Source organism: Pygoscelis adeliae, unplaced genomic scaffold (genome assembly GCF_000699105.1).
Source record: "Pygoscelis adeliae isolate BGI_AS28 unplaced genomic scaffold, ASM69910v1 Scaffold222, whole genome shotgun sequence".
Taxonomy (NCBI): domain Eukaryota; kingdom Metazoa; phylum Chordata; class Aves; order Sphenisciformes; family Spheniscidae; genus Pygoscelis; species Pygoscelis adeliae.
The window spans coordinates 711643-733205 of NW_008824309.1; the positions used below are offsets into that span (position 1 = coordinate 711643).

General features: G+C 42.5%; 1 protein-coding gene across 1 annotated transcript in view; it reads left to right on the forward strand.

The window, feature by feature from the left end:
* The window catches only part of THSD7B (thrombospondin, type I, domain containing 7B), a 282324-nt gene that overhangs the window by 55812 nt on the left and 204949 nt on the right, over positions 1 to 21563 (forward strand). Inside the window, exons 2-3 of the mRNA XM_009318936.1 lie at positions 5336 to 6131; positions 15588 to 15839. Of these exons, the coding sequence (XP_009317211.1) occupies positions 5336 to 6131; positions 15588 to 15839 (1048 nt within the window). The remainder of the gene's footprint in view (positions 1 to 5335; positions 6132 to 15587; positions 15840 to 21563) is intronic.

Sequence of the window (21563 nt, forward strand, 5' to 3'; positions counted from 1 at the left end):
GATTGGATATTAGGAAACATTTCTGCACCAAAAGGGTTGTCAAGCATTGGAACAGGCTGCCCAGGGAAGTGGTTGAGTCACCACCCCTGAAGGTATTGAAAAGACGTGTAGATGAGGCGCTGAGGGACATGGATTAGTGGTGGGCTTGGCAGTGCTAGGTTAACGGTTGGACTCAATGATCTTAAAGGTCTTTTCCATCCTAAATGATTCTGTGATTCTATAATTATTGTATAAGTGTAGGTAGGTCCTGCAGGCATGAAAAGCAAATCAGTGCACACTACATCAAATAAACTATACTGCAGTGTTATTGCATGCTTTTAATGGGATTAGAGGAGCTGTATGGGATGATAGTATGGTACGCTTTCTGTCCAATAGAAGATGGTAAACAGAACAACGTGGAGTTTTTGTTATTAGATTGACTTGATTTATTAATCCCTTTCAAGTCAGTATTACTTGTAGTGTTATAGATGTCTTGTAAGAGACAGTAGGATGTCTTTGTTTACAGTTTTCTATAAACAGAGACATCCCACTGTCTCTTACAATTTTTGTACAAGTCAAGCAAGTTTTGCTTAGATTCTTATTTTTGGAAATAGTGATTTGATTGAATTTCTCTTTGGTTTTGTTGACTAATAAATTTATTTGTGCTATTGCGGGTTCCTTGGTACTTTCTAGATCTCAGTGATATGTTTTTGGGGAAAACCTTTTTTTGGCATGGTAGTAAATCCTAGTGGACAAAGCCTTACTTGCAGTTAGATGCTCCTTCATAGAGCAATCCAGGTCGGAAAGCACCATGGGAAGTCATCTGGTGGAACCTCCTGCTCAGAGCAGAGTCAACACTGCATTCACACCAGGTGGCTCAGGCCTTTGTTCAGTCAGATCTTGAAAACCTCCAAGGATGAGCTTCTGCTGTCCCGCAGGGCAGCCTGTTCCAAGGGTTATCCTCATAGTGACGAGTTTTTTCCTTATATCCAGCTGGGAGCTCCCGCGTTTCAGTGTACGTCCACAGTCTCTCATTCTCCCACCTGTGTCCTGCTGTGATGAGACCAAACATCCATCCAGTATCTGATCAGGTTACAATGGTTAGGAGACAGACAATATCTATCCTTTATCTTCATCTTTTTGTACTTTCTGTAGACAGATCACTGTGAAATACATTTCATTTTGTTTAGCCTTCTGCTTTAATTACTAGTGGCCTCCCATTCCAGATCAGGAGTTGTAAAGCATCTTTCTGAAGTTCTGGCTTTTGATGCCTAAATTGCAGTGGGTTTTTAATAAAATGTAGTTAATATTATTATTCACACTGTGCTGAGCTGTTTCTTTTAATTGACTCAGATTTATTTCAAGGAAAGTGTAAATTTAACATGACTTCTAAAAATAATTAAATTCTAATTACAAGGCAGACTATCGACTAGGAAGTATTTACCTCCTTCTCCTCATTTAAGCTAGTGAACAGGATATTTAACTAAGCAATGAAACATTGTGGAGAAGTTTACTGCTGCATCCTGAAGAGATCATCAGGAAGTGAAAAAAACCTATAGTAATGGGATTTGCATCTAATTTTTAACATTATTTTTCATGCTTCTTTTTTTGGTATGCCAAGAGCAGGCTATGTTTTTCGCATGTTTGCCAGAGAATAATTGCAAATTGTGATGTGTCTAACGATAGTGTAATTACTTATGAGTCCTTGCTTACTTTTATTTTTTTTGGTAATTTTTCATTCTAAATTCACATCTGACATTAAATAATGGCCACTTCTTGCTAAGGCTTCTGCTGCATCTCTCTCTATCCTGTTAATGTAGGGATTGGTAAATCTGCAGCTATTGCAGAGTAGTTCATGAGCAACATCCAGGAATGTATAAAATGTACTAATGAGACGAGTTCTGTACAGTAGTGAAAGAACGGTCGCAGGTTTGGTGAGTGTAATTTGGCCGTTCCTCTGCTACAACTGCTTTGTATTACTCCATGTGGTGTTTTAATGCTATTTTTAATGCTGTTTGCTATCCTAAGAAATTAGTAAATCCTTAATTGGTGTAATATGTTTCAAGCTCCCGTTGATGAGTAAAATACAGTTATGCACTATGCTGAAGTGAAACAATATTACTCTTGAATTTTTGCTTTAAAAACAGAGTGGTGAAACCCGAAGTTTTCTTGTACTCAAAGTTCCACGTCTCAAAAAATTAAACTGCCTTTGCTGAACTGCTTCAGGGACACAAATGTTGAAATAAGCTCATGATACAATTGCATTGTGATGCTCAGTCTTTGTGCTAGTTACTTTCCTCTGTTAATAAAAAGCCACCTAGTACTTGAGGTTTGAATTTTGACTATTATTTTTAGTGAGATGACAGTATATAAATAATCCGATGTCTGGTTTTGAATCATGTCGGCATTTGTGTAAGACTATTCTTTTAAATCAAGGTGAAGTATCAAGGGTGAACATTTAAATTGTCAATGGACCTCTTCATGTACCTGAACTTCAAAAGCATATTTAAAGATTCATTTTTTTGAATATTCAGTTTTTAAGCACATGGAATTCTGTTGAAAGCCTGTCGTCAGTGTAGTATAGCTTGTACAGCACCGTATAGTCTGATGCTGCCTTTTCCCATTCAACATACGTGTCATGGCTGAGCCCTTACCTTGGACTGATATCTTTTGGTGTGAAATAGAGGCATAAAAGGGACAAAGGTTTGTCACATAGCCTGCAGGATTCAACAAAAGCTGGAGCTGTCTAAACCCTGACGGCTCTGAAAACCCCTCTTGCCCCCTGCCTGTCCACCACGGGAGAAGGTGCCAGACCGAGGGCAGAGTTGCGGTCCTGGCCTGGAGGGTGAGGGAGGAGGAGCGCCCACAGAAGGCACACGGCAAGAGCGTGGGATGTGTTGGAGGAGAAGCTCGGCTCTATCCAACTCGTATTTACTTTTCCTCCTTTATTAACAATGAAAAAAGAACAGGATTTTTTATTTACTTTTTTTTTTTTTTTATTACACAATGTCAGACCCCTGCCTCTGGAGGATTAATTCCTCTATTCATGAAGAAAGAACAACGGGATTACCAACAAACCCACCATCAGCTGAATGAAATACCTGGTATTATAATTGCAGCCATTATGGGGCTGTTTTTGGTTTTTATGTGTGTGTTTGGTTTTGTAGTGTAAGCATGTAACTGATTCCGGTAGTTTTAAAATCAATTTTAAAAAACTTGAGTAGCATTTCTTATTATAAATCAACCTATTTATTGTAAGTTCATTTTCTGCCTTGAAAAAATACAAAAGATAGGGTAGTTGCAGGGTATTTTCAAGCGAGAATTACATATGCGATGTTCTTACCAAGTGAAATGGCTCTGTTACGAGGCATTGGGTCCGTATTGGGACCGGTACTGTTTAATATCTTCATCAATGACATAGACAGTGGGATCGAGTGCACCCTCAGCAAGTCTGCAGGTGACACCAAGCTGAGTGGTGCGGTTGACATGCCAGAGGGACGGGATGCCATCCAGAGGGACCTGGACAAGCTGGAGAAGTGGGCCCGTGTGAACCTCATGAGTTTTAACAAGGCCAAGTGCAAGGTCCTGCACCTGGGTCGGGGCAACCCCTGCTATCAATACAGGCTGGGGGATGAAGGGATGGAGAGCAGCCCTGCCGAGAAGGACTTGGGGGGACTGGTGGAGGAAAAGCTGGACAGGAGCCGGCACTGTGCACTCACAGCCCAGAAGGCCACTCGTATCCTGGGCTGCACCAAAAGCCGCGTGGCCAGCAGGTCGAGGGAGGGGATTCTGCCCCTCTAGTCTGCTCTGGGGAGACCCCACCTGGAGCACTGCGTCCAGCTCTGGAGCCCTCAGCATAAGAAAGACACGGACCTGTTGCAGCGGGTCCAGAGGAGGGCCACAAAAATGATGAGGGGGATGGAACACCCCTGCTATGAAGAAAGGCTGAGAGAGTTGGGGTTGTTCCGCCTGGAGAAGAGAAGGCTTTGGGGAGACCTTCTTGCAGCCTGTCAGTACTTAAAGGGGGCCTATAAAAAAGATGGGGACACACTTTTTAGCAGGGCCTGTTGCGACAGCACAAGGGGGAATGGCTTGAAACTAAAGGGGGGTAGATTTAGACTAGATAGAAGGAAGAACTTTTTTACGCCGAGGGTGGTGAAGCACTGGCCCAGGTTGCCCAGAGAGGTGGTGGATGCCCCATCCCTGGAAACGTTCAAGGACAGGTTGGAGGTGGCTCTGAGCAACCTGATGTAGTTGAAGATGTCCCTGCCCACGGCAGGGGGGGTGGACTAGATGACCTTTAGAGGTCCCTTCCAACCCAAACTATTCTATGATTCTATGATTGGAAAGTTTTTGAACTTAGAAACGAGATGAGCCCCTCTTGATACATGATCATCAAAATCCCTTTAATACGTTAAGATTTGGCCTGAGTGCTTTTTCTCTACCTTTTCTCTTCAGTTTGCAAGCAATTTTGTACTTTGTAGCCCTCAGATTATTTTTTTGGCTTGGTGGGTTTTTGTCAAATAATATTGTCACAGAAAAATCTTTCTGTTTATCCTTGTCTGATTAAGTTCACTTGGAAATCCTCAAATAAGATTCGTACAATTACATATATATGTTCATGTGCTCCAGAACTAAAACTGACATTGCTGGGTTTAATTTTGGTTTCATTTCTCCTCCCGAATAACTAGCTTTACCACCTCTTACAGTGCCACATGCTGCAAATGGAAATGACTTGCTCGATGTACGTCCCAGGGTAATTCAGAAGTTGATGCACATGAGGTGCCTTCTCTGCTACCAGGGCTCTGCTCTCAGAGCAGCACCCTGTGGGACCTATCCTGCAGTACATACACTATCATATCAAGTCAGTTCCTCCATTTTGAACTCCTGTTAAGAGTATGTTCTTATTTTCATAGTATTTATCACCATGGATGATGATTCAGCTGCTTCCCAGTGCAGTTTATTCCATTGACTATTAAGACTGTTTTCCTCTTATCTAACTTGACTTTCTTTTCCTATTAGATTATTGTTCCTTTATGATCATTTTTATATTCATTTGTACAAGTGAAATTAAATATTCATATTTCCTCAGGCTTTGGGATGCATTTTACTGCTACAGAAATGTGCCTGGCCTGCCTTTAATTTGAGATGTTGTGGGGCATTTTTTTTCCCGCAAGTTTCTCTGAGTGGTCTAGTGATGGGAGTACACGAGGATGAGAAATGACTTGCAGCCTTTAGGAAGCTTTTAAACGATTTTAGGGACCAGCTGGTAGTTATTTACTTTTTAATACCTGGCAGGGTATGGTTTGGATGCTACTAGGTGTCAGGACAGATCCATGGCATTTCTCTTTTGCAGGTCACTGGGGCCGGTGCGTAGGTGACTGCGGCTCAGGGGGCATTCGGAGTCGGGCTGTCTGGTGCACCCACGTGGAGGGTTGGACAACGTACCACGCGAACTGCGACCAGAAGGACAAGCCCGAAAGCCAGAGGAGGTGCTTTAAAGTCTGCGACTGGCACCTGGAGCTGTTCGAGTGGGAGGTTTCGGGATGGGACAGGTGTGGGCTCGTCCCCTTTGCTGGCGGTGAGGTGGGAGCCAGGGCTTGCGTCACCGCACAGCACGGGCTGCAGCGCCGGAGCATCCGCTGCCTCCAGAAGCTGAACAGAACCGTTGTCGCTAATGAAATATGTGAGTATTTCACGCCGCAGCCGCCCGCTGAGCAAGCCTGCCTGGTGCCCTGCCCGCGGGACTGCGTTGTGTCCGAGTTCTCCGGCTGGTCTGAGTGTGGCACGGGCTGCACCAAGAGCTTGCAGCACCGGACACGGGCGGTCATCGCTCCTCCTCTCTACGGGGGTGCCCCGTGCCCGAATCTGACTGAATCCAGAGCCTGCGGTGCTCCCCCATGTCCTCTAGGGGAGGAGGAGCACACCTACAGCCTCCGAGTGGGGTCTTGGGGTGAATGCCGGTTGCCCCATCCTAAAGACGTTGACCTGGCAGGGAGGACTATGCCGGATTTCGGTTCGGACTCTGGAGAGCGAAGCACGTCTGGATTTCAAGGCTATAAACCCCACCACCGTCCTCGGGAGGTGGAGATAGGTTACCAAACCAGGCAGGTCAGGTGTGTAAGGAGCGATGGAAAAAACGCAGTGCTGAGGTAAGGGTGCTTCATCTTTTATTTCATCCCCAGTGGATTTGTTTGACGGAGTGCTTGCTCTGTGTGGCAGCACCACAGCAATCATGCTCATGTTCTTGAGTTTTAAATGCGAATTTTTATGTGTTTTCTTTATGGTCTTTATTTATTTATTTATTTAATTCCCCTCTTGTAAAGCTAACATGCTGAATATTTTGCATACTTCTACAATTTGTGACTGTTTAATTCATTTTATGTTTTTAATAATTCTTTTGTTGTTGTTGTTTTGAGGAAACATTGAGGAAATGGAATTATATATAACTTTGCACTGTTGCTGGGCCCTGGCTGTGGGAGAGGGAGGTTTCATTCTCAGTCATGTACTGTGTATGTTTGGCAGAAGAGGCTAGAATTGCACCAACTTAAACACCTTCATTCTTACAAATCGACACTGGATAAAATAAGTCTGAAAAGTTTGGCCTTGAGAATTTACTAGAAGGTATTTCTTGGAAGGGTGGATCAGTGAGCAAACCTGTGATTGTCCTCCTGCTCACTGAGGAGTCTTCCTGCCTGGGTGTAGCTGTCGGATGCTGATACTAGATACGTGACTCGCTTTTCTTTCTTGTCCTCATGTGTTTTATCTATCAATTTCTCTTAGTCTATGTAGGTTGCTGTGTTGTAATTCAAATGTGAAGGTTACAGTAATGTGCAGCAAATAATGGAAGGATTTATTCTCTCCATTTCTTGCATTTAAATTTAAGCTATCTAAGCTCTGCCATTTGACTTAAGGTTAGATATGGGCAGGTGCCAGGAGCTATAGGTGACTGAGAAATTGATTAAGTTCTGAGAAAGTCAAGATTTCTGGAGAACTTTTCATGTTCTGTTTTTCAAGGATATTAGAAGTTCTTGAAAAATCCGGCTCCTGAATTTTGCAGAAATCAATCTGTTTCTCAGTAATCTATAGCTCCTGGCACCTACACAAACTCGGATGGCAGAGAGGAGAGGTTATTTTACGTCCAATTCTCTACCCCTGTTAATGTCTGCAGTGGTTTTGCACACATACTGAGGTGAAAATATACATTCTAGCCTTTTTCTTACCCCCTCCTATTACACCTGTAGCAAAGTACGGATTTTTTTAATTGGTTGGAAAAAAAGCCAAGCTTTGTTAACTGTTCCAGCAGTTTCTAACATCTTGACCTTATTACTTGACTCTAAATATATGCTGATTCTAAATATACAGATTTTATGCTCATGTAGCTGCTTGACTTTAATGGAGTCACTTGTGATTTATGCCACTGTGCGACCAGCAGCAGGTTTATGTCTGCTAACACTTGTTAGCTCTTCTTATGCCTCTTGTATCTCATTCCTTATCAGAGGCTCTGGGAAGGGGATCCTGACTTCGTTAAAATTTCACTTGCTCTGCCCTCACATGTTCGCTGCTATATTCACTGTAAGAATGGGGAATGGAAGACACTGTTTCTATAAACGTTTTCTCTTTGTTGTGCTACTGTTGAGTTGTACATTGAATTTCTGGATGACAGTGCAGAGGGTCCTGGGAGCTTTAGTTTTAGTGACTCTGCCCCTGATCCAGCTGTCGTCTTCCTTGCTCCTTTCTGGGTTTTTTTGCTGATCTAGCCCCCTTTTTGGGAGCATACAGCTCCATTAGCCGCCTCCTGGCAGACTGTTTCTGCTGAGGCCGTGTCTCAGGTTTACTGCAGAGAGCTGAGCCTGACCCATCCCTTACTCTTACTCCAAATGCAAGAGGAAAGCCCATTGATTGAATAGAGGACAAAAGGTCATGTCACGTTACAGTGTCCAGGTAGTCACACACTTTACCTTTCTCCTTTTGGACCTAAACTCCAAACCTAAAAATCCAGCCTAAAATCCAATCTGTGTTTAATTCCAGGGCTGGAGCGTCCCTGATATCAAATACCCCTGACAACGACTCCCTCTAAGCATCCCCCGGTAATGTCCTCCTCGTTACGTTGCGCAGCATATTTGCTGCCATTCTTCTGAAGAATGGACCCGATCTTGCAGATGTTGCTTTACAAGAGCGATGATATTTTGGCTACTGATAAAGAAAGAGTAAACGCATTTGCGTAACCCGGTAGTGGGGTTTGGCAGGCAGCCAAGCATCTGCTGTAAAACTGGAAAGAAGCGCCTTATTTGTGCTTTTTCATTTTCCTGGCCGAGGTTTCCTATTTTGACTAACACCGTCGAGTAAGTACAGATGAGAGATACAAATTAAATTTCTGGAAAACTGAGGCAAGAGAGAGGAGTATCCCAAGACGTGCTTTAACGGCGGGCTCTGAGCTGCTGGTCTGCCAGGGCTTTTCCACCACCCTGCCTCCCGCCGCTGCCTGATTCTTGCAGGAAAGCAGCAGATAACGGGAGCGGTCAGCTAACCACCCCTGACTGGTTGAAGGCCACGTGAGGAGAGGAACCATATGCTCGTCTCGCCTTCTAATTTATAACGCAGTGGCAAAGATGCCTAATTTATTATCAAGGTTGTTTAATTTACTGGTGTCTAATCTCAGGGCTGTGGAGCAGCCTGCGAGGCCGGCGAGCAGCAGCAGCCGCAGTGCTCACTGATAAGAACGGGTATTGGGTACACTCCTTGGCGTGAAAGAACAGTCTTTTCCCAAAAACTGGATTTTGGTGGGCTTGGGTGCAAGCTGGTTTTTAAAGACTAAAAGATTGAATGCACTCACTTCTTACAGATGCCAGATTGCTGGCAGGACATTCATTTTGGTCTCTTTGCTAACAAGTTTGCAATTGATGGGAATGGCAGACAGGGTGTCCTTTCTCTTGTGAAATAGGTAGCAGTACGGGAAATGTGCCTAATATTTATTTTCAGTTTTTCACTGATGCTTAAGTTATGCCGTTGAACCCTGCAAAAAGGATCCTTTGTTTTTACAGTGAACCCTCAGGTAGGAGCTGAAGAATCCTTTGCATTATAAGGAAAATTTTTTCTTTCATTTAAACAATTGGTCCTATGAAGACCTGGGTGTCCGTACCAGTCTTGAAGGTGCAAGCAAAAATCCTAGCGATTTTAAAGGTAAAAACCATAAGCAGGAATTACTTGGAGAGGGGCACAAGCGCGTGGAAGATTGGAGGCGCTGTGTTAGGGAAACAGAGCCAGGGACTGTTTTTGACAAAGTATTTTTTCAGTTTGGAGGTTCTACATTTGTCAAAATGGAAGGAAAAGGGAGAAAGGAAGGGGAAAGGGAGGGACAGACCTTTTTGAAAACACTTGAAGACAATTGAGCAGCAGAACATTAATAAACCTTGAGGCAGGTTAATTTCTGGTGAGAAACAATTTTGGTGTAGAAACTTTATATTCGTGAAAATAAAAGGAATAACACCAAAATAGAATGATTTTATGGATCTGCTTTGAAGCTTTTAAAGGCTCTCTTTATTTTAAAAAGCTGGAATTTTTTTTTTCGTTCTATTTCAGATAGAATTCAGATTTCATTCTATTTCAGAAAAAGTTTGTTTTGCGTTAAATCTCATGCCCAGTAACAAATTCAAATATAAGCACTTCCATGCATATTAAAAAAAACCAAAACCGCTCTGAAAAAGTTGCAGGAAACATACGTGCTAGAACTTCTGTTCTTTTTGGTTTTCTGTCTTGTCATAGTTGTAAAAATCTACTGAATAGTGAGACAAAGGCACTTGTATTCCTTTTTTTTTTTTTTTTTTTTAAAGTTCATAGAATCATTTGGGTTGGAAAAGATCTTTAAGATCTTCGAGTCCAACTGTTAACCCAGCACTGCCAAGTCCACCACTAAACCATGTCCCTAAGCACCACATCTACACAGCTTTTCAATACCTCCAGGGGTGGTGACTCAACTGCTTCCCTGGGCAGCCTGTTCCAATGCTTGACAACCCTTTCAGGGAAGAAATTTTTCCTAATATCCAATCTAAACCTCCCCTGGCACAACTTGAGACTATTTCCTCTTGTCCTATCGCTAGTTACTTGGGAGAAGAGACCGACACTAAACACTAGACACTAAATTGTAATTTAGTGAAATGAGTGCGCATGGCTAGACATTGAAATCCTAAATAAATTTAGCCTGATTTTCTAACCTCATGTGTGTGCTCACTAAGCATATTGAGAAGTTAAGGTCAGGAGTAAGCAGTTTTAGGGGTTTTTTTTATTATTATTATTTGGATTAGGAGTCTTTTAGCTACATATTTCTTAAACTCTTCATTCTACATGTAAGATGACAACAATGATATATAATGGAGTTGGATTTGGGTTTCTGTTTACTTTACCTTTGTAAGTGAAAATTCAGGTCAAACTCAGTCAAGGGATAACCCATCCGTCAAGGCTGAGGTAGAGCAGCATTCAGCTCTTTTCTTTGCCTCTGTAATTTGAATTTCCATTACCCATTTCCTAGTGGATTGTGCTTAACCACTGTGCTGTTGTACGTTTTTAGGAAAAAATTATTTGCAGTTTCTAGTGTTGACATTCTTCTGTTCTCTGGATGAATACAAAATTTTGCAGTCCGGAGGTGGAAATGCTGTGCTGTGATATGCTATTTGATGGTTATGATTTTGATCTGGGAGAGGAGATATGTGTTCACATTCCTCCCAGCAGATGTTGGAATCAAGCCCCGGTGCTCGGGCTTGAAAACAAATCCCTGAGCTATTGAGTAAGAAAAAGATTTTATTTTCTAGTGTTCTTTTAGAAAGTTTTGTCTCTCATTTCCTTCGCTTTTATTAAAAGCACATGAACCAAAGGAACAGTGACTGCTTTTTTAATTTCAATAACATTTTAGAAATAGTGTCCAATAATAATTGGGCTTTTTTCTTCTGTTTTTAAATTGTGCTGAAAGCCAGCTGCTTCCATAGCCCTAAGATTTCAATGTCTGCCTAGGTAGCGCAAATGTAAGTCAGCATTTATTTTTAATTGAAACAGAGGATCTGGTGCATTAAGGTTTGGAGACACCAAAACTCAGACATCTTAGACACCAAAGCCCTGTGTTTGTTTGGATTACAGGTCTCCCAGCTCCCTTTCCCTTTTGTCAGTTGTATGGCAGGCAAATATTCCCCATCTTCCTTACCACCCTGGTGCAGAAGGGGCTGGTGTTTCTTCTGCCAAAGAAGCCTCCGCTGCACAGATTGAATATATGGTATCGCCAGTATCCAAAATAGCCCCGGCAGCCCTCAGGGATCCTAAAATACATTTGGAATCCTTGAAGGTATGCCTGTTAACACTGATTGCCAGTTTCCTAAGGGAAAACAGTGTTTGGATGCTGTTAGAAACATGGCAAGACTGTGTCCATTATTAGACCCTAATATTATTTGCCAAGTGCAAAGAGCAGGTAGTGTTTATTCCCGCAGCCTGTAAGGTTGGGTCATTGATTACAGAATGGGAGATGACGTTAGAAAAAGGGAAAAAATGAAAATGTGTTGTTATCAGTGTAGCTTAGCTCACTTCAGGATTTTCTTGCTCTGCAGCACGTGGATTTGAGCATACGTTCCCTGGTCAGGCTTGACACTTCTCAGCCGGGGAAGAGCTTGGCTGCTGAAGCACTATCCTCTCCTCCTGGTGCTGCCTTCTGTACCAGCAGCATGGGCATGGTGATAGCTTCTTAATGCATCAAATTATTTTGGAGATGATCCTTTCAGTATAAAAAGTTCAACAATAACCACCTGTCTCATCCTCTAATGTGAGGAAATGCATTCACCTTTCATTTTGAATGCATTGATACGGTTGGGAAGGGAAACCAGGGATAATTTCTGTGCTGTGCCCAACCTGATTTAATGATGCATTGCTCCTGGCTGGTCTCGCTCCTTTTTCCTGCTGTTAGGCGGTTCCAATCATTTCCTTGTGGTGGATGTGATGACTGTGTGACTGTAAGGCATGTAGCACCGATGCACTGAGCTGTTGGAAAATTTACTATTTTTTGGTGAGTTACTTTTTGTCCAGAACAGAATGGTGGTGTGGTTCAGCTTGGGGCTGCACAATTACAGCATCTCGTGGGGGAGAGCGTGGCTGGAGATGGAGGAGAAGAGCAGCGCTGCTCCGTTGGCAGCAGCCTGCAGTTACACAGTCACAGGGGACGTGGAGCTGCACAGTAGGAGTGGTACGTGGGGCTGCTTTTCCTCCTCCTCTTCTTGCTTTTCTGCTTGTAGTCCCAGGACTGTGCGAGTGTAACAGAGGCATGAGTAGCTTTCCTTTGGTTTAGTGGGGTTTTTTTTGTATATGATTTATTCCCCTTCAGTACACAAGAGAGTAAGAGGGCTCTCTGCAACTTGAGTGAGTTAGGCTTCGTGCTGCTGCTGTCTGCTAACTAACTGATCCATCTTACATTGCAGGCAACGTAACATAGGTTGTGAAACAATTTCTGTAGTTTTACAGTATCAATCCAAGTGTGTAACATCGACAAAAGCATCAATCACACAAGTACCCTACTATAGGGTTACTAGATTGACTCCCAAGAGGAAGATCTAACCTGATACATTAATACGTGGAAAGTTTGTTTAAAAACAAGGCTTACGTAGTATCTCCCGTCCCCAAGACCTCCTTCCTCTCCCTGCCGGTTCAGATACAGCCACAGCAGCACAAATACACGTCTGGTTTGCAACCTCAGATCAGCGAGTGTCTCGCACGTCTGCGCTTTATCTGTATTAGATTGTCCTAAATACATCTGCGACATGAAAGACTGTGTCTGAATTTCATGCAAAAGCATGTTTTTACATTTGTCTTTGTGTTGCTTGGTGTCACAATTAATTGGACTTTGAGGCTCTGAGTGAGTAGGTACAAGGTAAATTCGCTGTTAGGCAGTTGCATGTGATTCTCCCTCAGAAACATCTACTCGAGCAGAAGGATGGAATTGCCAGCTCCATGTCTTGTTCACCTTCAACAAGAAGGTCAAGGTCAAGCAGGTCAACGACGTTATCTCTTTAGCCTTTTGTAGTAGGAGCGGTGGAGGGATTTTCAGGGAAAGAAACAGCTATTCAGTCTTTGCATACTTGAAAGGCTTTTGCAAATAGGGAGGATGATTGCTGGGCAGAGATGTCCTTTGAGGGACAGAGTGTCGGCATATGTTTGAATCCATTAGGAGAGGTATTGTAGGTATTGTCTCACAAAGAATTGGGGCTAGCAATATTTATTTTAAAGAAGACCCCAAAGCAGATTTTTAAAGGCTTAGTTTTGTTTGGTATTTCAGTAAAGATCAGGCCAGACTTAAATCTCCTTTGCAGTGGTGCAACCCCAAAAATGGATTTGGGTTTCGTACTGAATCTGAATGCGAAGTCTTGATCACTCTTTAAAATGTGAGATCAGTTACCCTCCATGCTGTGTTCTTAGATAAACTCTAGTTTTCTAGTACAATCAGTGAGGACAGTGATTTGTATGTGCTACTATTTTATTTACTCAAAATCAGGAATTCTTGTTTCTTGTTAATGTTGTGGCATGGGTGGCTCACCTGATAACTGTTGAAAAAGTATTAAAAGAGAAATAAAGTTACCATTCATGTGACTCCACCTAACCTGATGTTCCGGACAAGACTCAAAATCCCCATGTTAGTAAGTACAGATATAATGATTACTACTTTTCAGTCCTTGGTTCAATAGTATTGATGTTGTATACCAGAGACAGCTTTGGAATCAGTTGTATTTGATATATAATAGAGGCATGAGAAATCTTTTTGAGTTGTAAGCAAAAATAATTTTATTTTGAGGGGGCTATATCACAGGCTGTTTCTACTTTATGAAGTTGTTAAAATAAACCTCAGTAAATTAATCCTCACAGCACCTGTGAGATTAATGAGTTTTATTCTGGGTGAAGAAACCGAGACAAAAAGTTGTTACACTTTTATTTTTTAGTTTGAAGTATAAACGTAAGCCACCAAATGCTGTGTTGTGCTGGTAGTTGAGGGTCTAGTCAAACTTGATCAGGTATCAGTGGGAATATTCCTATTGATCTTTGTGAAAACGGGACCAATTTCTAGACTGGAGGAGAAGCGAGTGAATGTCCTTTATCTTCTCTGCTCCCCCTATGAGACTGCCCTGCAATCCTGAAATGATTGCCCCAGTCTATTTTCTTCAGAGAAAGTTAGGTTAGTCAAACTGTGCTGTAAGTAATGCCATGTGAGGTAATGGCTGGTTCCCTGGCAGCAGCTCTGGATTTCACACCTTTTAGGTGTACGTGTCTTTGTTCCTTACAGTTGGCATAAGCCTGACCGTGAGCACCTGGAGGCTGGAGAAGACAAATTTAGAGAGAGTTCGCACTGAGTTCATGTATGGTCTTAATTTCAGAGACTGATTTGCGTCGTCAGTATAACACCGCAGAAATTCTTGGTTCCTTTTCTCCTGGTGATTCCTTTTTCCTGGGTTTAATCTTTTTTTGCCCTGTCCTATCCTTTGTGGTGCTCCAGTGACGCCTCTGCTCGTACGTACCTCAGTCCTCTTTCGGTATATCCTTTCCTGCTCTGTTACCTCAGCTATCTAAGTTTTTTGAGAGACAAGAGAGGTTTTTCTCCCGTTCTGGGAGATGAGTGGTGGCTTTGTGGCTGATCTCCGGCTGGGGTGAGGTGAAGCAGAAGCAGCCGTGCTCTGCAGGGTCCCTCCCAGCACGCACTGGGCGGGAGAGCCATCAGCTGGCTGAGACAGAAGCAGAGGAGCAAGGAAGGACGGTGGTCTTAGTCTGGAGGTTTGTCTCCAACCCAAAGTATTTGCTACATTTGCCTTTTTTTCTATATTGTGAAAAGCTATTGTAAGTTTAGGACTTCATTTTATTCTGGGACTTTGTATCTTGATATCCAAACCTCGACAGTTGGCAGCTCTTAAAATTTGGTTTTCCATTGCATTGGGCCTTGTGTGGTGTCTTGATGTGTTACAAAATGAATGAGGATCATGTCCTAATGTCAGCAGGGGTAATTGAGTCCCAAAATACAGCCAGAGTTGCAGCATTCCCAGGGTCTCCAGTGGTTTGTCAGGTTTGAAAACTCTCTGACTTTGTTTGACAGCGTTTGTTTGATAACAGCCTCACAGAACCACACCTTTCTTATTAGTGTGTGACTATTTTTTAAAAGAGCAGAGTTGCTCAGCAGGACATACTGACACCTGGACGGATGGCAGACAGCTAGTCCTGTGCGTGGGGTGATGGGAATGGTTACCAGTGGCAGTACTTCTCTTGGGCTTGGCTTTTATTTTCCGTCCTGGATAAACTGTGAAATTCTAACTGCACAGGAGCAAATATAGTGCCTTTTGCATCTGTTTTAACTTGAAATAAATGAGGTATATTATTTGCAAACTACTTGGCATGCAAGATTGCATGCAGAACTCCCTGGAAATGGGTTATGTGCACTGCATTACAGTTCCTCTTACTTTCATTGTGCTGGTGTTGATGCAGGTCTTCTGATTTACCCCAAATGACCATGGATTTCTTCTTTGGGAGTTTGGCTTGAAAAAAAAAAAGAAATTTATTAAGCAAGACCTCCTCAGCTTTCTTCTGTGTTCTTATCGCAGCCTCTGTGTGCAAGATCCTGTGCCATTGACCTTCAAGTCCTGTGTCATCGCTAAAGACTGTGAAACATCCGAGTGGTCCTCATGGAGCGCCTGCTCGCGGACCTGCGGCTGGGGAGATCTCGCCCCGGGCTTTCGGAGCCGGCGCCGTGGTGTGCGGAGTGTGGCGGTGGGCGCCGGGAAGCAATGCCCGGAGCTGGAAGAGAGGGAAGCATGCAGTGTGGGAGGGAAGGAGCTGCTGCAGCCTTGCCCCAGGTATAGCGAGTGCTTTTAGCCAAGTTTTTGGAAGTAAAGAAGCCCCTATTTGATGACTGCCTTGTGCAAAGCAAATCTTCTTGCTCAGTGTTTGTGCGTGGAGAGGGCTGCATGTCATGCTTTCTCTCTGTGTCTAAAAGATCATTGATTTGATCGTTGTTAACTATGATTAGCAGTATTATTTATTGTTAGTAATATTCTTGTAATTGTTGCTATTGTTGTTATTGCTATTACAATAATTACACTTATATACAGAAATAAATTTAAATTACACCCACTACAGTTTATATTTTCATATTCTGAAAACTGAGAGCAGATACTCTTGTTCTCTGGAGGGATTTTCATACTGATTGCTGTTTCGGAGAATTTCCTCAGCTGCACAGAGACTGGGCAGGTCTCCATGGCTGTGCTTTTATTGGATTTGAAATTGTAATTTTTACATAAGGTTTAACGATTCCCCTTCATCTCCCCATAAAAAAATCCCAGTCCTCCTTGAGGAAAATGGGAACTGATCAGAAGTAATAGCTTGGACTTTACTTGGCTTCCCTCTGGGTACTTCTTGAAATGGGAAACTTTGCAGTCCCCGAGTGCTTGCTTGGTTTATGGCAATCTTTCTTCTGGCAGAAGGTGAGGATCTCACCTTTCTGGTCTGCAAATCCATGCCGTTATGCTTGGCCAGGCTAGCGTACGGGGTTGCTAGATTGCTTTGCAAAGGAAATAAAATATTGCTTAATTTTTCATGTGTCATGTTCTGAGATTGACTGTAAAATGCTTCAAGATTGATAAAATTTTATATGCATGCAGACGAATCTCCCTGTCTGTGAAGGAGTATGTTTAATAGGAGGTCTATTCAGTGATCAAGTCATGAGTTTCTGGGGCTTTGCCAGATACTGCCAAAACCTTTGATAAAGCCTTTGCAAGATACATTTCTTAGGAAGGCGTAACCTCTAAAAGTGTCTCTGTATCGTTGGGTTCATTCAAAATCAAATGCTGATCATTTTTATGCACTCTGATAGCAGAACAGAGGAAGTATAAAAAAAATATTCTGTTGCTTGATTACATCCTACGGAAAGGCTCTTACAGAGTGATTTTTGCTTCTGCCCAAACGCACATCAATTTCAAAGACAATAGATTAACACATTGTCTCGCTGATTTTGTATAGGAGCGTGGGTGCAGGTGACACCTGATTGGTGTAGACCGGCTGGTAGTTAATCAGGGAGTGAACAGACACGTGTCTGTCCCTAGTTTCTCAGTTCTTCTACTTTTTGACATTGCACCATATTAAAGTGCAAACGATTGTAGCTTGCTTGGTGTAGAGCCAGGAGAGCCCAAAAGGTGAGAACCTGCACAACACTGATAATTTTCTCGTGATGCCACTCTTGATATAGAAGGAATCCTGTTGTTCTTTCAGTATATCGCTGCTATGCCCCGGTTTTCATGAGCCCATGAACTCTTAAACCTTCCCCACCCTGCCATACCTGCACACCTTCTGTCTTTCAGGCCACATCTCCGGTGAAGTATATGCGTGAGCTAGGATAAGCTGCCTAATGAGCTAGCCCAGAAAAATAAGATTAGACTTACAGGTTAATAGAGCCACTTAACTAAAAATATTGCAAAAAAACCCCAACAAAACAAATCTCTGGTATTTAGTTAACTGTTACTTCTAGGGACGCAATATCTCAAAATGCAGGGGGTAGGCTATGACCTTGTCTCTCTATGCAGTGTTGAGGAGAATTTTACAGTACTGCCTGGTTAGTAGACATTGATTTGGCCATTCAATACGACAGAAACGATCGGGAATGAAAAGCTGTAACATTGCAGTATGTGCTGTGGGTCTGCTGGACATAAGGCTGTGGGGGCCAGAATTTTGTATTAATGAACAGAAGTCAAACATTTTAAAGTGTATTATTTAACTGTCAGCAGCTGGTAAAGGATGTTATCGGTCCATGTTATAGTTTGCAGCCTAGTGATTTGGTGGTGGTGTTTGGGAATTGATGACCAAGATACTGGAACTACTTCAGTCTGGAAAGCAGTAGCTTTCAGCCACAGAGGGATGTAGCGTTAATCTCTATAAATAATACAAGAAGTCTTTGATGCTCCTGTTCTCCTTATTTGAGCATGTTCTCTTTGCAGTGAAATACCTAGAAAGATGATGCTTTTTCCCCCTTAAATATATGCTGCCTCATCTGTGGCTTTGCTAAGGCTTACCAAACAGTTATCTTTTCTTTCTTCTCCTTACAAGATGATGATGAATTTAAGGAGATTCAGTATCAGCAATAAAAGGTGCTCTCCTTCATCTGTCAGGTCTCAACACAAACTGTTCATTCTTTCTTTCTGGCTTGTGTTTGCCTAATCAGATTAGTCTTAAAATCTTTTGAGAGTCCTATTTACTTTCCCGGTTCCTGGAAATCTGCTTCTTGTTATTTTTTTGGTTGATTTCAAGACAAGTAGCCTTTCCTTTAGCTTTATTCTTTGGGCAAGAATTTTCCAAAGCACGTTCCAGGCATGGCAAAGAAAACGGGTAAGGACATAGACCAGAAAGAGAGCAAGTCTCTGAGCAGGAGAAGGAAGGGCATTCTCTAGAGGCTGTTTTTTAATGCAGGGGCAGGGAGCACCCCATGACTGAATGAAGGTACATATGGCGGACTACATCCACCAACACAGAAAAACAGCAGCTCAAGAGGTAGCACTTGCAGAGTTGTACTCAGCAGGGGGAGATGGCTGAAGTTATATTCCAGCCTCCTAAAAGGATCCAGAGGGGAAAAAAAATACCTTCAGCTTCAAAACTGCTCCGTTAAGTGTTACCTCTATGTCCATGGCAAGGCTACAAGTTACAGGTCCCATCACAGGTACATGGCAATTAGTGTAAATTTGCTGTTAAATGGGAAGGCCTTTTAATTTTATGGCTGACGTTTACAATAACTTCTTTAATCAATAGTTTAAATAATAGAAAATAAAACATTTTAACAGCATGTAGGACTCCAGAGCTCTCTGCTTTGTTTTACTTTTGGTTATTTGTTCTGAAGGGGTTAGATTAAGCGCTTAAAAAGCTTAAATACATAGGAGGTGATTCTACTTTCTTTTATTGTGATATAAATTAGGGATAGTTCAATTAAAGTGAATGGGTATATGCAGGTATAAAACTTGTGTAAGCGCTAAGAGCATGAGTCCTATAGACTAAAGAGACCAAGAAGTTTCTATAAATCAGAAAAATATTGAGCACTTGTTTGTTGCATAGCTGTCACTGAGTCATCAGTTTTAAAACAATGTATTATATCATTTTTATCCTTGATGTGTAGCTTTCATGTTCACTGGGAATGGATAGATTTTCCAGAATTATGATTATGTCTTTAAATCCTTCATTTTGGTTGTGGTTGCTATGTTACAAGACAGGGATTTAGAAAAAAAACCTCTTTGCTTTGTTGGAAATTCAAAGCTTTTCAGAAGTTAAATGATGGAAAACGGGAAAGTTTTCAGACCTGATTTTTTCAAAAGGCTTGAGGTTACTCCTAAGTTATGGGTGTGATGGTATCATTTTGTAAATGAGGCCCATTATGTGTCCCAATTAAAGATAAGGCATTAGTGTGAGGTAGGAAAGACTTGAAAGGAAATGCAGTGAACCGTGCTGGTAGGCTGCCGGAGTTACACTTTGGGAATGGTAGCAACGCTACTCTTCAGCCTTTTGACCTTCACTGGTCTTGGGCACGCAATGATGGCCTTGAATCAGCTAGGCAGCTTCATTGCCTCCTCTCAGTTCAGGAACCATCCATGGTGAAGCTTTGGTTCTCCAGCTCCGCGTTGGACACTTCTCCTGCAGCCACGGTTGGGTGTTACAGTGTGAGAGCATGCTTTGCCTTGATAGTAACAGAAACCCTCGGGACCTGCTTTTTGGCTTCCTCAGCTGACTCTCTTGAGCAGGAAAATTCAGAGCACTGCTTATGATGTGGAAAGCTGTTCAGCTTTACCAGACAAGTTCCCTCCTAGATGCCCCAAGCACTTACTTTAATGTTTCTAAACTAGCAGTTTTTGCTTGCCCATTTTCTGAAGCAGAAGGATATAACTGTCTGTGGGTTCTGGAGGTCCCCATTTGGTACATTATCTAGTTAGTCCTCTAACCGTTGGCAACGGGGTCTGTCAATCTTTGGAAGTAGCTAGATCTCCTGTAACTCAAATAGTATTGTCAAAAAGTGGAACAAGCCTATTGGGAAGCCAAAGGAAAAGGCTGAGATTTTTTTAGCTATAGAAAGAGGTCTGTAGATAAACATGGGTCACAGCTAGGACTGTAACTATACCAAGTTGGTGTCAATCTAACTAGATATTGGTAGGAGTTAAAATGAGATGTTAAATCTATTGACATTTGAAGTTGTCGTCACCAACAGGTTTTGGCATAGGGATCACAAGACTACACTGGAGCTGACCAACTTTGATGATCCAGATGTATAATGTCCCTTCCACTTCCTGAGTTATAACACTCTTCACCCTCTGGGGACGGAGAACAAGGTGGCTGGATGGACCCCTTAGCTTAATGCTGGTACAGCGCATCTGTGGTATGGTCTGCTCTAACAACAGAATGTCCAAAGTGGCATTGGTGGCTTTGGTCATCTTTGTTCAATTGGAGAAATTACAGTTGTGTGGTAGAACTACTGTGGATATTGCTAATAATTTGCAACAACTGGCTTGAGGTTGCCAAAGTTACAAAAAAACCTCAGGTGTTTGTCAGCCAGCAGTCTCTGTTCTTTACTAATGGCTATTAACAAGCTTCTGATTAAATTTAGGTAGAGATTATGCAGTTTCTCTTCATGAAGTAATGTTAATTCTCATTGTCTTTAGTGTTGTCCACGGCTGGGCAAACTAATGCCAAGTGTCGGCCACGCTGCTTAATACCCTGCGGTCTGGCACAAAGCTGTTGAGGTCACTGCATCCGTCTGGAGAGGTCTTGCATTAGGTTTCCCACTCAGTGGGATAGCAGTCCCTTGGATACGTTTCTGGTGTAGTGGGCTTGTTAAAGGCCGTGAAAACGTGTACTTTTTAAACAACTAATGCTTGGGGGTCAGGATATGTTACCAGAAAACTCCGGACAGCTGAGGGCATGTCCAGCTGGGAAAAAGCAAGATGGGCTGACGGGGCTGAGGCTTTCAGCTGCTCACAGCAGAGCCGGCGCTGGCTGGAGCACTTGGTAGCTGTTCATTAAAGACTGTTCTGCGGTGTAGCACAGTATCCAGTTAAAATATTTAAAGGGACTTTTTTTAGATTCAGGGGCCGATGAAGTTTAATCTCCGAGCTCAGATTTAGTTATTTTGCATAATTTTAATCACCGATGGCCTAATTTTCATAGGTGTTAACTCCCACAGCTCCTGTTGAATAGGAGAAGCAGGTGCTCACACCTCTGGAAATGAGTCTTTAGGATCCAGAGTTCACGGCTGACTACCTAAGCCAGATACTGATAATCAGTTTTTCTTTAGTCAATTATTGTTTTAAGAAATACTTCCCTAAAACAACTATTTCCATGGCTGTGGAAAGATGTGTGTGTTCTATATTTAAGCTTCTAGTTTTGAAACTGTAGACCTGAAGAGCACGATGTCCTGAAGTGGCGTGGAGGAGGAATCCTCTTCGCCCAGTGTTGGATGAAGAGCACTTTTCATTGCCTTTATTATAAGAGGAAGGTTGCATTTAACGCCGTGGGCCCAAGAAATGTGATTAGGAATTCCCAGAAGGAACTACTAG